Genomic DNA, 18,547 nt, shown 5'->3' with positions numbered 1-18,547 from the left:
AGATAAGAAAAATCATTAGAAAATGTCAGGGGTCTACTTTTATTTGTATACACTCAAAATATCAACAAAATGCTATGCTTTTGTAAAATAAAGCAAGACATGCTTTCTGCCATCTCGGTCCGCATGAACTGGAGTGCATCACAAAATCGAACTGAAGATGGTGAGTCAGCATTATCAACTTCATCTTTGCAGCCGATTCTGACTCTGAAAACACTAGTTTATTAATAAATAATTAATATATATCCTTACTATGTTTTTTTTTTTTTTTCCTCAACGCATGCCAGTGCTTTGCGGCAAGCTTTATGCATGCACTTGAGCTATACAGGTCCTTTTCAAAAAATTAGCATATTGTGATAAAGTTCATTATTTTCTGTAATGTACTGATAAACATTAGACTTTCATATGTTTTAGATTCATTACAACACAACTGAAGTAGTTCAAGCCTTTTATTGTTTTAATATTGATGATTTTGGCATACAGCTCACGAAAACCCAAAATTCCTATCTCAAAAAATTAGCATATTTCATCCGACCAATAAAAGAAAAGTGTTTTTAATACAAAAAAAGTCAACCTTCAAATAATTATGTTCAGTTATGCACTCAATACTTGGTCGGGAACCCTTTTGCAGAAATGACTGCTTCAATGCGGCGTGGCATGGAGGCAATCAGCCTGTGGCACTGCTGAGGTGTTATGGAGGCCCAGGATGCTTCGATAGCGGCCTTAAGCTCATCCAGAGTGTTGGGTCTTGCGTCTCTCAACTTTCTCTTCACAATATCCCACAGATTCTCTATGGGGTTCAGGTCAGGAGAGTTGGCAGACCAATTGAGCACAGTAATACCATGGTCAGTAAACCATTTACCAGTGGTTTTGGCACTGTGAGCAGGTGCCAGGTCGTGCTGAAAAATGAAATCTTCATCTCCATAAAGCTTTTCAGCAGATGGAAGCATGAAGTGCTCCAAAATCTCCTGATAGCTAGCTGCATTGACCCTGCCCTTGATAAAACACAGTGGACCAACACCAGCAGCTGACATACGCCTTATTCACCTACGTCACCATCTAGAACCAAAACGAGGCTAGGGGGTACACTCTAAACCGGAAGTTCAGTGACAGAGCGCAGCGGGCGTCTCTAATCATGGCGGTACCTGTGTGGACAACAAACCTTTCATCTCTTCCAGAATTAACAGTGGACAATGTTGAAAAATGGGCAAATAACGACTGCAAGATTCCCCGGGCTGTTTTTCTGAAGGGTTACAGCAACTGGATCGAGGGATATGTGCACGACGTGGAAGGTAATGAACGGACGATGACGGCTTTTTTTCTGAAATCAACATTAGCGAACGTTACTTTTAAAGTTAGTTTCTTAGCTAGCTAATACAACAGGACGCGACAACATTAGAAGCTGATGTTAAGCATAGTTAAGATATATTAGCCACACCAGACTGACTGTTATTTTGAGTGTTAACAATAAATTATTTTACCGACAGTCAAGAGGAGCGAGACAGTCAGTGTGCGAGCTAAGTCTTTTCGCTCAATGCGAAAAAACGAGGCACCTTACAACATTCAGGTATCATGACTGTGGATAAACTGCTCAGTTCGCGGAATGGTGCCACTGCTAGAACAAATACGCTTGCTAAACGTTCAAATGTTCATTTTGATCGTTCATATCAACAGTTCATCTTTCCCTGCTAGACTAAAAATAACATGTTATGTGCAGTTGATGTGATCTTTAGCTAATAGTGTATTGGAACCATCAGTAAAAATATCTTGTTTCCAATGTGTCACTACAAAGCAAGGCAGGGTGCTACTGTTGGTTATTAAAATTAATACATATTAAGTATAAGTAAGTTTGTTTACAGGCATGGGTTGCTCAGTTTACATAGCAATGTTAAGTAGGGTTGGGGAAGGTACTCTTCAGGTCTCACAGGTAACACAGATGCTAAAAACTCATCAGTAATGTCGTCCACTGGGATGCACAAACCCAGTAACATCATTTGATTACTTTGAAACTTTTATGCATCTCTGCCTCAAAAAAATCTTATTTTAATAAACCGCTGGTGTCAACCAGCTTGTCAAATTACTGTTATTCCCCAACCCTGGGTTTTAGTACAATGAGTGTCCAATATATTAGGTACCCTGCAAGCTGTATTAATCAGTATCATGTCTGATGTCTAGGACAAACCTAGCAACTTAAACATTGACTGTTATGCTTTCATTGCTGGAACATGAAAACGCCAGTTGTACCTAATTAACTGCACACTCAGTGTACATCACCATGCTCTGTAATTTCATGTTATGTATGTATATCAACACCTATTTTGCTAGGCCAGTTACATGTTCTTTTAAATCCTTAGAGTTACCGTGACTGTTTGCATCTGGACCAGACGTTTAGAACAATATGTTGGTATACCTATCTAAATGTGAATGTGTTCTTAAACTTGTTTGATTATTCTTAAAGGTGGAGCTGTCCTTCGAGGAGCCATTCATTGGCAATACAACCTGCAACTGTAAAGCTGGCTTGGGACAGTGTAATCACATAATAGGACTGCTCTACACACTGGCCCACTATATTAAAAAGGGGTATGCATCTGTCCCCCAAACTCCAAGCAAAACGTCTCTACCTCAAGCCTGGCATGTTCCATCAAGGACATTAGGTCTCAGCCCAAGAGCAGTTAGCACTGTGACAGTATCCAAAGTTAAACCACCATTGGCTAATGCATCAGCAAAGGAAAAACAGCGCTCTACTGAGGGGATTGTCTCTAATTTGTATTGTCCTGTGCCACTTCCATTACCAACTGCTGAATTTGCAGAGACTCTTCGTAGCAACCTGGCTACAATTGGCAGTAAGAGCCAGATGTTAAAGTTATTGGAAGCAAACTGTAAGCAGCCTGCTGTTCTGGTCTCCACAGAATTTGGGGACCTTCCCCGGGGTTCTGTATTAACTTACCAAACTCAACGTCGTCCACTGTCCATTTTCAGTGAAAATGACCCTGAACTTCCTCTACCTCCACAGCCATGCTCATTTAGCACTGCTCTAGATGATAATGAAACATTATTCTATGGTGGCCTGGCTGTCACACTGTCTGATGCAAATCATCTAGAGATGGAAACCAGAGGACAAAGCAGTAGCAAGACCTGGCATCAAGTACGAGCCAAACGCCTGACATCATCATCATTCAAAAGAATCTGCTCCAGGGTGAGAGACTTTGACAGTTTGGCAGCCAACATGAAGGAGAAACGGTTGACACAAACTAAAACAATGAAGAGAGGCCTTGAAATGGAGCCAGTCGCTGCTGCTGAATACAAGGAAATCACTGGCAATGAAGTCTACCCCTGCGGGTTTGTAATTAACCCCCATGCCCCACATCTGGGGGCCTCACCTGATAGGAAAGTGCGTGACCTTAGTGCAGCACCAACCTACGGACTTCTGGAAATCAAGTGTCCAGACAAGGAGAGTTTTAAAGACTGTGCATACTTGTACTGCAAGACGGATGGCACCTATGCTCTGAAGACAATCCATGAGTACTACTACCAGATGGTGGGACAGATGGGTATCACCGGTATGACATGGTGCGATTTCTTTGTCTGGTGCAAACAGGACCATCACCTGGAGAGGGTCCACTTCAACCCTGAAGAATGGGAAAACATGAAATCCAAACTTGACAGTTTCTTTTTCACATACTTCCTGCCTGCCTTGTGCAACAAAGGTACATGAAAAGAGCATCAATGAAATTAAATGAAACACAGGAGCCCATGTTTAAATATGTTTTAAAGTGTTTTATTTTTCAGAGGTTTTGTGACAAGTGCTTTATATTTAAAAGTTATTGTGACTTTTACCTTTATATTTTGTATATAGTTTTTGTGACAAATTAAAAATTACATAAAAAATAAACACTGTGTTAAAAATAAAAGAAACTTGACTGTAAATCAACCTGTCAGCGTAATTCAGTGTGCTTCATGTGGTGGACAGTATAATTTCAAACCAGTCCATAAAGACAGGTATAATTTCAAGGGTGCACTGGCACTCTTTAGAACAGAGGCCCTTGGAAGTTACTCAAGAGGGCACAAACAGTCCACAGTTGATTGACAGAGCCCACTAGTGTCATTGGTAAGACCCTATCGAATATGTGATACTCTTTGATCCTCCTAATGGCACGCTCAACATGAATGCGAAGTCTGGCTATGGCTTGTGTCTGTCTCACTTCTTCTTGGCTGAAATGTCCACTTGGGCCTAAAAAGGGTGGGATCACAAGGGAGACATTGATTTCAGTGAGAAGGTCCTTGATGAGAAATCCTTTATCCGCCATGACCTCATCGCCTTCCTCAAGCAGACGCAGGATCCCTGATTCTCTTGTGATCTCCTTGTCAGATATCGAACCTGTATACAGGTCACTGACAAAAGTGACTAAACCTGAGGGAGAGATGCCAACTAGGCCCTTAAAGGTGGTGTTACCTTTGTAGTGAGAGTAGATTTCAGAGTTCAGAACTTTTGAACTAGGTCTCTGCACGTGTATTTCTGTACAATCTAATATAACTCTTGTAAGTGGGAAAGTGCTTTGGAAACAAGGAGGCATGAGCTCGTTTACAGTTTCTCTCGAAGGCCAAATTGGAAGTGATCCTAACATGAAATATAGATAGTTTGCCCAGGTAACACAGACCCTGCTTACAGTTGACTGTGACACATCAAAGCGCACTGCAAGGTCCTGTTCAGGAAAACCTTGCCTAAGACGACAAAGAAATAGAAAAAACTGGTCAATGACGGCCAGTTTAGGAATGCTAAAACCCTGCCTTACAATTTCCCCGTCAGCTTGCCTTATTCGCTGTGCCTGACTCCACCCTACCATGTTTTCTGCAGTAGGCTGTAGGGCCATAAACACTGCTTTCAGTGTGTTGTAATCAGGAAAGCCTGTGAAAAACATGATGTTCTTATCATCGCCTTGGAATCTTGAAAGGAGAAACTGCTTTGTTTGAAGACGTGCAATTAATTCTGCTTGATCGTTGATGATCTTGTGGGCTTCCTTAAGTTGCTCCTCCAGTGGCGGGGGCAGTTCAGCATAATCATGATCGGGGTGTGGAGGGGCTGTCTCTGCACTGCAAGGGCAAGAAAATATTGAGGGACATAATTTTAGGAGAGCATCTTTAGGAAATCTGCTGTCACCACCAACAATATATAGAATAATATTAGAAAAATATGTTCAGACTCAGAGATACACGTAACTTACCTTAACTCATTGGAATTTACATCAACCTGCCGGACATCCTCTTCAACTGCAGTGGTTTCATGACTGGAAAGCAGTATTACTGAAACTTAGTCACATGTAAACAGGCCTTAAAAACATTATGGACTAAGAATGTAACTGCACAGAAAAATACCTTGTAGTTCCTCTGACGATAGACCTCCTAGCAGGCCTCACGGTGCTATCAGTCCAGGCAAACAATGTTGGAACAGCACCCTTCTTCAACTTTCGCATGCCAACCAGGGTCTTCAAAAAAGACTCTTCTGTAAAGTGGTCTGAACACACTTTTGTGTCCACGTGTATCTGTAACATTAGATATTAAATGGATGTTATTGTTTATAGTTGTGTGCTTCTCTTGATCTAGATTAGCAATGGTTATCATAAACAGGCACAGGTCACGTTAGGGGTGGAACGGTACACAGAAGTCACGGTTTGGGTCATACCTCGGTTCAGAATGAATTTTTTCCTACCTGAATGAATTTAAAATTATTTTGCTATATTTCAGATCAATATATTTGTTTTCCTTAATTTTAATTAATACTAACTTTATTCTCATCTTAATTATAAATAATTTCTGTACAAAATAATACTACCATTAAAAACACATTTGATTTTCTTTTAATTAATGTAGAATGTGTAACTTAAAAATAAACAGATTAGTGCTCTGTTTGAGGACAAGAAATGAAAACCAATGCAATATGATTAATGTCCAAAAGATGTGTGTGTGTGTGTGTGTGTGTGTGTGTGTGTGTGTGGGCGCCAGTTGTAGGTTAACTTACAGTTTGACAAGAGTTTACAGTTTGACAAAAGCACAATGTTGTGTTTTGTTGCGAGTGTACACAAATATAAGTAAACACTTTGCAGTTTGAATGATGCCCTGTATGAATAAAATGACGGAGTCATATTCAAAATGCTCTCTCTCTCTCTCTCTCTCTCTCTCACACACACACACACTCTCTCTCTCTCACACACACACACACACACACGACATATTCCAGAAGGCATAAGTTAGCTAGCTACGTAAATATGGCTAACGTTAGCATAGTTCGCATCGTAAGCTAATGTTAATATCTTACCTTGAAATGGCGACCGGGATCTCTTCTTATTTTGTGAATCCATTCACGGCAAAGTACAGGATCTTTGGGGAAACGATGGAAGGTTTGACCTGTATAGGATTTCTTTCTTTTGGAAGAAGTACATTTGGGAACACAACAATGCGGCGGCATTGTAGGTAACGTTATGCCAGCTGCGCTCTGTCACTGAACTTCCGGTTTAGAGTGTACCCCCTAGCCTCGTTTTGGTTTTCAACATGGAGGCGCGGTGAATAAGGGGAATGGCACCCCAGACCATCACTGACTGTGGGTACTTGACACTGGACTTCAGGCATTTTGGCATGTCCCTCTCCCCAGTCTTCCTCCAGACTCTGGCACCTTGATTTCCGAATGACATGCAAAATTTGCTTTCATCCGAAAAAAGTACTTTGGACCACTGAGCAACAGTCCAGTGCTGCTTCTCTGTAGCCCAGGTCAGGCGCTTCTGCCGCTGTTTCTGGTTCAAAAGTGGCTTGACCTGGGGAATGCGGCACCTGTAGCCCATTTCCTGCACACGCCTGTACACGGTGGCTCTGGATGTTTCTACTCCAGACTCAGTCCACTGCTTCCGCAGGTCCCCCAAGGTCTGGAATCGGTCCTGCCACACTTTTTCCTTCCCACAGACTTCCCACTGAGGTGCCTTGATACAGCACTCTGGGAACAGCCTATTCGTTCAGCAATTTCTTTCTGTGTCTTACCCTCTTGCTTGAGGGTGTGCAAAGATGGCCTTCTGGACAGCAGTCAGGTCGGCAGTCTTACCCATGATTGCGGTTTTGAGTAATGAACCAGGCTGGGAGTTTTTAAAAGCCTCAGGAATCTTTTGCAGGTGTTTAAAGTTAATTAGTTGATTCAGATGATTAGGTTAATAGCTCGTTTAGAGAACCTTTTCATGATATGCTAATTTTTTGAGATAGGAATTTTGGGTTTTCATGAGCTGTATGCCAAAATCATCAATATTAAAACAATAAAAGGCTTGAACTACTTCAGTTGTGTTGTAATGAATCTAAAATATATGAAAGTCTAATGTTTATCAGTACATTACAGAAAATAATGAACTTTATCACAATATGCTAATTTTTTGAAAAGGACCTGTATACACGCTCATTATGATTTACTTCTTGTGCAACTTGTACATTAAAAGAAGGACACAATTCTAATAAGTGAACTTATTGGTAAATCTTTCAAAAATGTTTATGCTCTGAGGCGGATTGCCAGCAACAGCCATTTTAGAATGGTTTGTGATTAGGTCTTAGTGACTTAGGAGTCCTCTTGACAGACATGTTCACAAGTCTCTGAGGTCCAAGTCAAGTCTTAAGTCACTGAGGTGGAGTCCAAGTCAAGTCTCAAGTCTTTGTTTTATTATTAGCAATGGTTCTTTCAGCTAGTTATGGTAATTAACAGTGTATGAGGCTAAATCAGTTTTGAAATATTAAAACTAATTACATCTACAGAATGTCTTTATTTATTTATTCATTCAAAACTGTCTAAGACTATTTTTTATTGATATCATTAATTTAATATTTTACAGAAAGTTTTTAAACCTTTCATTTTATTTATGGGTATTTCACATTATTTCTGAATGTACCATTATTTCTGAATATCTTTTTCTTTGTCTTTTTTTATTAATCAGTATTAATATTAAGAAACAAGGCTGTATTAATTATTATTATTTTTATAGCATTTATTTTTGGCAAAACTAATTTTAAAATCATCGTTAGTTTCAATGGTTATATTTAAAACTATTTTAAACAATCTGTATAAACACCCACACATTTTTGTGGTTTTATTGCACTTCAGTAGGGATGTAATGATTCACTCAACTCATAATGCGATATGATTCATGACACTGATTTCAAGATGCAATTTTCTCACTTTTTTTTTTTTTTAAACGGTGTTTTAAAATCAAAACAATACTCGTCTACATTGCCGTTTTCACTGCATTTCAGAAATTATCTCCGTCCACACTAAACAACTGAAAACACATGTCACATGACCATTCATGCAGGTGCAACAATGAGCTTCAGGGGCACGCACATTGTTTTGTTTTTTTCTTTCCTCTGAGGACCAAAGGATCATTGAGAGCAGAACAAATGTGTCTCACGTTTTAAACTCAACAAAATGGTAAAATACATCTATCAAGAGCATGCCCACAGATGAAAACAGAGAACAAAAGAGCATTGGATGAAGTGGATTATAATCCTGCACGGGCCTCAAATATAGGACCTAGCCCGGCCCTGGCCTGAGACGCTCAGGCCCTAGCCCTGCCCTTGTCCGACAGCTTATCAGAAGTCTCGTCCCGAGTCCAACCCGAGGCTGCCTGTTTTCCCCTTCTCCCAAAACAGCTCATACTGTTTCAGCTGTTAAAATAGTTCAGTTTTGTATGTAATGGAAAAGTGATAATAATTTGTTTCGTTTTTTTAAGTTAATTTAGAGAAAATGCTTGGAACATTTTTAAATATATATATATTTTTTTTAAGTAAGTTTTTTTAAAGACAAAGACTTTAGAAATACAAAGAAGGTTCACTCATATACTTATGAATAGGGATGGGCGGATCGATCCTAAAGTATCGATACTTTCGATACTGATGTTGTATCGAAAGGATCGATCCTCACATAAAAATATTGATTCTAAAGTGCATTTTTTTTAATCACTAATTTTATTTATTAAGAAACTCGGTGCATAAAATAAGCTTCTAAATGGAAAAATAGACTATATAAGCGAACAATTGTGTTGGATAGAGCTATTTCTCCTGCTATTGGAACACATGCAAATGCTGAAAGACAGAACCAATCGATCACAGACCGTGTTCGCTGCTGACGCACGGCTCAGTCAAAACCTTTGTTCAAATAGAGCTGCATTTCCCAAAAGCATAACAAGCACAAGAAACCATTGCCACATTATTACATTACATTACATATCATTATTACTATATATAACATTAATCCTAAAAAATGCATCTCGATTTCTACACAAATATGAAGCAGCAATAAAGATCATTTCCTGAGCAGCAAATAATATTAGATTTATTTCTGAAGGATTATGTGTCACTGAAGACTGGAATAATGTTGCTGAAAATTCAGCTTTGATCACAGATGCATTTTAAATTACATTTTTAAAATAGGCCTACATTAAAATAGAAAATAGTTATTTTAATGGTTATATTTCACAATATTGCTGTTTTTACTGTATTTTTGTTCAAATAAGTGCAGCCTTTGTGAGCATTAGACTTATTTAAAAAATATTACAAAATCTTACTAACCCCAAACTTTTGTGTACATGTAATATTTATTTTAAATAGGCTAGTTTGTGTAAGTAAATTTAAACTGTTGTTAAAAGTTCAAATGGATTCTGTTATGTTCTGTAATTGCTGTTAATACATCTGCCAGAAAAACAAAATGCTAAAGTTTCATCTTTAGGAGTACAGCATTCTGGCAGCCTTTAAAAAAAAAAAAGACCATGGTTTTATTACAGTAACCACAGTTTACCACAGTATTTGTAGTAAAACTGTAGTAACCACAAATTTACCATGGTAATAATAATAATAATAATACATTTGAATACTTACTGTATGTAACACCATGTTTATTTTTCATGAGGTACCCTCAAAGGTGCACCTTTGTAACTTATATATACCCTTAAAGCATGCATAATTGTATGGTACTAATATACTCCCTTGTAGGGGTATTGCTGCACCTTTGAGGTTACTGCTCCAGTAAAGGGCTAAAATACAATTTTAGTATATTTAATTTCTGACAGTGTAAACAAAAAAAGGCCTGTGAAATGTAAAAAAAACAACAACATGGCCTAATATTAAGTGAGTATAATTACTGATTATATTGTTTTAATAATTTAAAAGATAATTTTAGTTTACAGGTATCGGTATCGACGATACTGGGTTTGAAAATATCGGTATCGGATCGAAAATAAAATAAGAGCTATCGCCCATCCTTACTTTAGTATTTCCATAATTCTATAACACGAGATCCAGCAGTGTTGGGTCAAATAGATAATGTGAAAAATTTTAAAAACACTTTGTGACCAGTAAGATTTTATCTACAGTATCAACAGTCATTATACACACAAACATCAAGAATCAGTGTATGATTCTCAACAATGGTGACAATCAAAAATAGTCAGATAAAACTGAACATCACAAAACAAGCTACTAAAAATTCACAACAAACACAGCAAACGTAAAAAATAGTAAGAAAAAAAAGAGAAAATAATCAGACAATTCAGCTGCATTGTTTATTCATGCTGCAATGTATGCTGGGATACATGGGAGAGTCTTGTACTATGCTGGTACCCAGCATGCATTGCAACATGAAACATTTTGTTGACTGTTACCATTGTTGAGATTCGTATACTGATTCTTGATGTCTGTGGTCTTTGTAATGCTGCAGATGAAAACATTTTGTGCACAAAATGATTTATAAATTATTTAAATTATCTGAATTTACAATACTGCTAGATCTGAAGCTATAAATAATGCTAAAGCAATACAACATCCATATAATAAGAAATTGGACTTAAAATGAGGTTGGTGGGTCATCTGCCAATAAATTGTATTTATTTTTTTATTTTTTTATTGACTTTGCTGGCTCAGCTAAATGTGTTTTATATGAACACAGTTAAAGCAAACAGCATAATACTAACACCAAAATGTCAAGGGTCAAGAGCCCAACAAAAGAAAACACTGATCTCCTTAGTGATTTCAAACAAAACATCTAAACCTCTGTTAATTTTCAATAAGAGCTTCTCTAGAAGCCTATCAGAAATGAAGTCAATCTACTCAATCTGATGCTGTTTGTGCAGTTGTTTAATCAGATCTTGAGAGATTTAATGACTTCTTTTATTTCAGTTGATTTCTTCATCGGCTGTGGCTGAAGTTAGTTCTTGTCAATTTTAGTTCTTGTGTTTCTCTTCCTTTGGTGATTCTGCTTGTTAACAGCAGGTTTTCATCATTAATGGTCAATCATCACATAAATATCTCCTTAACTCCAACACTGCTTCAATGCTACATTAACACTCTGTAGTGTGGAAACAAATGAACACTGAGCAGTGTGGGGACTTTGCTGAGAATTATTGCATTCTTACATGAATTATTACAAATCTTACCCGTTTCATTCACACGTGTGACTGATGCATATGAATCACATTAAGTTTATTGATTTACGTTAAAACTATGTCATCTAAATGGATGGAAAATTGGTATGCAGTTGAATTACATAAAATGTAAATTTAGACCAAAACATTTTTTTTGAGTGAAACACGATTTTCTGTTTCTATTTGGCTCAATATTTATGCGCAGACATTGACTGTTAGAACAGAAATTTATAATTAATGGCATGGTTGGTTCAGTCCACAGAAATGCGGGACACATATAATAACTGCTGAAATGTTTGCGGAGCAAATCTCAGGTCAGTCAGTCTGAGCGCTCATGGTATGCACAATGTGCGCAGCCGTACATTTGCAGGTGCCACTGATGAGCATGATATTATTGTTTACATGTTCATCAAGGATATGCAGAGCAAATGTGGGCCATAGATATGAATAGGTAGATCAGAATCAGAATCAGAAAGAGCTTTTATTGCCAAGTATGCTTGTGCATACAACGAATTTGTTTTAGTGTCATAAGCTTACATTTTACAGACAACAACGACACACAGACAATAAAAATAAGATGAGAATAAAAAAATACACATATGTAAATATAAATAAACAAAAAAAAATGGGGAGCATTTAACTGTTCATAAGTTGGATCGCCTGGGGGAAGAAACTGTTCTTGTGTCTGGCTGTCCTTGTAATTGGGGCTATGTAGCATCGGCCAGATGGCAAAAGTTCAAAAAGGGGATGACTTAAATGTGAGGGATCCAGAGTGATTTTCTGAGCTGTTTTCCTCACTCTGGATTTATACAGTTCTTGAAGGGTGGGTAGGGGGGCACCAATAATAAATTGCTCGGTAAGCAAACTGCAGGGGGTCCAGTAAGGGTCCAATGATGTCCTTCAGATAAGCCAGAACCAGTTTTTCAAATAACTTCATGACGACAGACTTTGGAGCCACAGGTCTGTAGTCATTAAGTCTTGTTATCTTGGGTTTCTTTGGAACAGGGATGATGGTGGAGCGTTTGAAGCAGGAAGGGACTTCACACAACTCCAGAGATTTATTGAAGATCTGTGTGAAGATGGGGGCCAGCTGGTCAGCACTGGTTTTCAAGCAGGCTGGTGTCACACCGTCTGGGCCTGGTGCAAGTCTTGTTCTTCCTGAAGACCTGGTGCAAATCTTCTTCATTGATCTGAAGAACAGGAGTGGGGGAGAGGGGAGTTGCTGGAGGTGTTAACGGTTGTGTAGATGGCCAGGATGGGTGTGGGGGGGTTTCAAATCTACAATAAAACTCTTTCAGATCTTCAGCAAGTTGTTGATTCACCTCAGTGCTGGGGGATGGTGTCCTGTACTTGGTGATGGCTTTCAAGCCTTTCCACACTGAATGGAGTCATTGGAAGTGAACTGATCTTCCAGCTTTTTAGAGTAGGTCCTTTTAGTCATTCTAATCTCCTTATTCAGTGTGTTCCTGGCCTGTTTGTACAAGACTCTGTCCCAATTTCTGCAGGCGTTGAAGAAGGTGTCTGAGTTTTGCTGTAAACCATGGCTTTTTATTGTTGAATGTTACATACAGTTTGGGCAAAAAAGTATTTAGTCAGCCACCAATTGTGCAAGTTCTCCCACTTAAAAAGATGAGAGAGGCCTGTAATGTTCATCATAGGTACACTTCAACTATGAGAGACAGAATGGGGGGAAAGAATCCAAGAAATCACATTGTAGGATTTTTAATTAATTAATTGGTAAATTCCTCGGTAAAATAAGTATTTGGTCACCTACAAACAAGCAAGATTTCTGGCTCTCACAGACATGTAACTTCTTATTTAAGAGGCTCCTCTGTCCTCCACTCGTTACCTGTATTAATGGCACCTGTTTGAACTCGTTATCAGTATAAAAGACACCTGTCCACAACCTCAAACAGTCACACTCCAAACTCCACTATGGCCAAGACCAAAGAGCTGTCGAAGGACACCAGAAACACAATTGTAGACCTGCATCAGGCTGGGAAGACTGAATCTGCAATAGGCAAGCAGCTTGGTGTGAAGAAATCAACTGTGGGAGCAATTATTAGAAAATGGAAGACATACAAGACCACTGATAATCTCCCTCGATCTGGGGCTCCACGCAAGATCTCACCCCGTGGGGTCAAAATGATCACAAGAACGGTGAGCAAAAATCCCAGAACCACACGGGGGGACCTAGTGAATGACCTGCAGAGAGCTGGGACCAAAGTAACAAAGGCTACCATCAGTAACACACTACGCCGCCAGGGACTCAAATCCTCAAATCCACACATGTCCCCCTGATTAAGCCTGTATATGTCCGGGCCCGTCTGACGTTTGCTAGAGAGCATTTGGATGATCCAGAAGAGGATTGGGAGAATGTCATATTGTCAGATGAAACCAAAATAGAACTTTTTGGTAAAAACTCAACTTGTCGTGTTTGGAGGAGAAAGAATGCTGTGTTGCATCCAAAGAACACCATACCTACTGTGAAGCATGGGGGTGGAAACATCATGCTTTGGGGCTGTTTTTCTGCAAAGGGACCAGGACAACTGATCCGTGTAAAGGAAAGAATGAATGGGGCCATGTATCGTGAGATTTTGAGTGAAAACCTCCTTCCATCAGCAAGGGCATTGAAGATGAAACGTGGCTGGGTCTTTCAGCATGACAATGATCCCAAACACACCGACAAGGCAAGAAAGGAGTGGCTTCGTAAGACGCATTTCAAGGTCCTGGAGTGGCCTAGCCAGTCTCCAGATCTCAACCCCATAGAAAATCAGAGGGAGTTGAAAGTCTGTGTTGCCCAGCGACAGTCCCAAAACATCACTGCTCTAGAGGAGATCTGCATGGAGGAATGGACCAAAATACCAGAAACAGTGTGTGAAAACCTTGTGAAGACTTCCAGAAAACGCTTGACCTCCGTCATTGCCAACAAAAGGTATATAATTGAGATGTATTGACATGAACTTTTGTTATTGACCAAATACTTAATTTCCACCATAATTTGCAAATAAATTCTTTAAAAATCAGACAATGTGATTTCCTGGATTCTGTCCCCCCATTCTGTCTCATAGTTGAAGTGTACCTATGATGAAAATTACAGGCCTCTCTCATCTTTTTAAGTGGGAGAACTTGCACAATTGGTGGCTGACTAAATACTTTTTTGCTCAACTGTAAGTCCTGGTGCGAATGCATATATTCTCACAGTAACTGATATATGAATTTACAGTCTCTGTGAGCTCGTCCAGATTGGTGGAAGCAGCTTCAAAAACACTCCAATCAGTAAGGTCGAGACAGGCTTGTAAAACCAGCTCTGTCTCATTGGTCCATCTCTTTACAGTCTTTACCACAGGTTTAGCAGATTTAAGTTTTTTCCTGTAGGTTGGTATAAGATGAACCAGGCAGTGATCAGAGAGCCCCAAAGCTGCCCGTGGAACAGCGTGATATGCATTCTTTATTGTGGTGTAACAATGGTCCAGTATATTACTTTCTCTGGTGGGACATGTAACTAATAAATACATGTCTGTATTTTGCCAGTTGACATGAGAGATTTGCTTGATTAAAGATTTGCTTGATTGATGTAGAAGCATGTCCCGCCGCTGCGCGATTTCCCCGTTGATTCTGCAACGCGATCTGCTCTGATCAGCTGAAAGCCCTGCAGATGAAGCGTGCTGCCTGGAATGGCGTCGTTCAGCCAGGTTTCCGTGAAACACAGAGCAGCAGAGTTTGAGAAATCCTTATTTGTCCGGGAGAGCAGAAGGAGTTTGTCCGTTTTGTTGGGTAGAGAAAGGAGATTCACCAGATGGATGATAGGCAATGGCGTTCTAAATCTGCTGCGTGTCCTGAAGCGTCTGAACAGCGCCGCCACTCCACCGACTACTATGTCCAGCAAAACATCCGAATAATCGAAAACTGGTAGGAGATTTTGTGGTGTGTTCTGCCGAAAGTTCAGCAGTTCTTCTCTGGTAAAACTGATCATGCTTGAGAAACAAAAACCAGGAAAAACTAACAAATACACTAAAACAACTGGATAGCGAAGCACCATGGCTGCCGTGAGTGGCGCCATCTCAGATGATCTATTAGTGATTGTTTTTATGGGCCGCTTTCCGCTATCCACCTTTTTTTCAATGCCAATGCGTAAGTAAGCCATAATGGACCCTGGATAACGGACCCATCCTAATGATGGCCGAAACTTTACTGATGTTTCTTGAAGCTTTATTGCACTTTCACAACTTCAGCAATGTCGTTTTTTAACTTCAGAAATTACCATAAGAGCTGAGTAAAGTACAGAGATACACATTAAAAGTCCTGTCCGTAAACTCTGTCTCGACACATTGTTATCTGCCTACACAGCGAATTACACAAAACACTCATGATAACTATCAATAAACAAATACACAAACTTTATGCCTTTTCGGGGGTTGGGGTGCATAATAAATTGGGGGGTAGGGTGCTTAAATTGGCGGAGTTGGGGTGCATTTTAGAAGAGAACGGAACATCACGGTTGTCTGAACCAATGAGCATTAAGCTGTGTCATCAGCCAGTCATTTCCCATCATGCTTTTGATCAGCGCAGTCGGTGGAGAGCAACTGCACTCGACTGCACAATCTGACACAGCCACCTCGCCATCGCAAGAGTTTTTTGACACACGTCAGCATGACATCAGAGCAAGTCGGAATTAACCGCTCCCTATCCACTATATAGTGCACTATATCAAATATCAGCTATTTTGTAGTGCTGTCCGAATTCTGGGTGAATGACTTCATTCCCTACATTCGTTCACTACTTTTTACCCTGATGCTGATAGACATCACAATGTTGAGCTGGCATCGTTGAGCTAGGCGCCGTGAACAGACGCCGCCAGTGTACGTACGCTCATAGAAAATGTGTTTGAATTTTAAAGATGTGGTGCGACGCTGCTCTTCTCGTCCAGAGTGCGACCAGCTTCAGTCATCTCTTCTTACTCTGTCTGTTTATGTGGTAAGTGAAATTGTATATACTGTAACAGGCAAACGATGGCAGTCGCGTTTTCCTTACCGTTCTGAATACATATTTATGCTTCGGGCACACCCCCTAATCATTTAAAAATGTTCGTTGGTGGCGTATTCATTCTAATGTAAAATTAACGGTCGCCTGAGGGCGCTCTACAACCATTGGCATCTTATCTGAGTGTAAAATGCTGCTCGGGAAAGTTTCAAAATACTACAAACAATAAATAGGCCTAAATACAATTATGAACACGTGTTAATGTGTGTTTATTTTTGTTGACAGTATTTTAATGGTATTTAATGATTATGAACAATAGCTGCTCGCATTAAATTCAAGGCATTAATGTTTGCCTACAGAACCACCACTGGCTCTGCACCCCTTTACCTAAATTCTTTACTTCAGACTTATGTGCCCTCTAGAAGCTTGCGTTCTTCAAGTGAACAACGAATTATTGTACCATCCCAAAAACACAGAAAAACACTTTCAAGGACTTTTTCATTAACTGTTCCCATCTGGTGGAATGACCTGCCCAACTCGATCCGAGCAGCCGACTCCTTACCCATCTTCAAGAAACGGCTAAAAACTCATCTGTTCCATCTTTACTTGACCCTCTAACTCTAGCACTATCTATTCTAATTGTATTTTATCTATGTCTTTTTATTAAAAAATAACAATAATAATAATAATTATCTGTACTGCGTTAGGCTAACCAAGACTTGTAATAGCACTTGCACGTTGTTGCTCTTTTGTTGGTTTTGATTGCTTCTTATGTCCTCATTTGTAAGTCGCTTTGGATAAAAGCGTCTGCTAAATGACTAAATAAATAAATAAATAAATGAACAAAGCAATACAAAACAAATTAATAATATACCATCAATGAAACCACAAAGCTGACTCAGAGATATGTACAATTACAATATAAAGTTATTTTAAGTGTTATAGCTATTAAGTAGTAATAATATAGTAGTAATAATAACGACACTGACAACAATAATAATATAATAATAATGATGATGATGATAATAATAAAGCTATAAAGCTATTAATATTATTTTCTAAAATGAGATACATGTAATATAAAAGCACATATGACAAAGATGAATCCGTTCACTTCATTTCATTCATTCCTTTGTGATATAGTCCACTCAACTGCCATACACTATATAGGGATTAGTGAATGAGGGAGCGATTTCAGACACAGCTGGACACTTTTCTAACCAGCATGCATCTCGCAATGATCATTGGTGATCAGTTCTGAGCAGTTCCCTTTCATAGGTTCACTTCAATGCTGCGTCCTCACTATGGGAACACCTGTGGTGTGACAAATGTCTGAAGCCCTTATACCATCACACCAATTTCATTGGCCAAATAGCGCTGAGCATCGCCCCATCTCATACATCACATACGCTATATCAGCGTGCTGTACGCTATTTCATCAGATTTAATTTCCATCAGGAAGAGGATCATCTGTTGCCCGTAGGAAAGAATTATTTTTGTCGTGTTCTCAGCTATTTTCATCAAGAGCAGTTTACTCCTCTTCAGCAGACACGATGAGCTAGAGGAGATGCATCGACCCATGCAAGAGGTTTATCGCAAGAGGAGACACTCACGACAGGTGCGTGCTATGTTTGGGCTTTAAACATGCTCAGGCTGCGCTTAACAGCCTATCTGATTGTCAACACTGTGATGGCTTGTGGCTAAAAGTACTGTGCTCGAGGTTCGCGGCCTTCACTAAGAAGGCAAGCCTAGCTTCCAACCCCCGCCATTAAGTTTCTGCGGTTGCCGAGGCGCCGCACGAGACGGTCGCTTGGGGCGACGTGTGTGAACCAGAGCTTATGGAGGGTGAGACGACAGAGTTTTCTCCTTTCTTCTCGCTCTCTCTGGGCTGCGTTCAAGCACTTGAAGAGCGCTACGTAGACCTGGTTGTCTTTGCCAATGATGAGTTGCGGCCTACCCCTAAAGCTCGTGATTCGATTTCTTTTGGTTATGGGCCGTGTGACCATCTACAGGATTTAGTCAGTGGTTTGTGCAATTCTCTCCCTCCAAGTGGACAGGAGCAAAAGTACTTCCTCATCTTACAGTGAGCTGTTAGATGTTGTTACGCATGCTGTTGACAAGCTCGGGTTAGA

General features: G+C 39.6%; 2 protein-coding genes across 2 annotated transcripts; one reads left to right on the top strand and one right to left on the bottom strand.

Annotated features, from left to right (window-relative positions):
• The first annotated feature begins 1,091 nt into the window (after window positions 1-1,091).
• On the top strand, window positions 1,092-3,920 carry LOC306856101 (uncharacterized protein). The gene is made up of 2 exons (XM_079395125.1): window positions 1,092-1,289; window positions 2,456-3,920. Exons 1-2 carry the CDS (start codon window positions 1,272-1,274, stop codon window positions 3,710-3,712), a joined length of 1,275 nt encoding a protein of 424 aa, XP_079251251.1. The 5' UTR covers window positions 1,092-1,271; the 3' UTR covers window positions 3,713-3,920.
• On the bottom strand, window positions 3,754-6,570 carry LOC306856100 (uncharacterized protein). Its single transcript, XM_079395124.1, has 4 exons — window positions 6,311-6,570; window positions 5,371-5,537; window positions 5,220-5,282; window positions 3,754-5,088 (listed from the first exon to the last, which is right to left on the bottom strand). Exons 1-4 carry the CDS (start codon window positions 6,458-6,460, stop codon window positions 4,026-4,028), a joined length of 1,443 nt encoding a protein of 480 aa, XP_079251250.1. The 5' UTR covers window positions 6,461-6,570; the 3' UTR covers window positions 3,754-4,025.
• Between the last annotated feature and the right edge of the window lie 11,977 nt (window positions 6,571-18,547).

The sequence above is a fragment of the Barbus barbus genome (genome assembly GCF_936440315.1).
Source record: "Barbus barbus genome assembly, chromosome: 36".
NCBI classification, from domain to species: Eukaryota; Metazoa; Chordata; class Actinopteri; order Cypriniformes; family Cyprinidae; genus Barbus; species Barbus barbus.
This window is presented reverse-complemented; position numbering and strand designations above follow the sequence as displayed.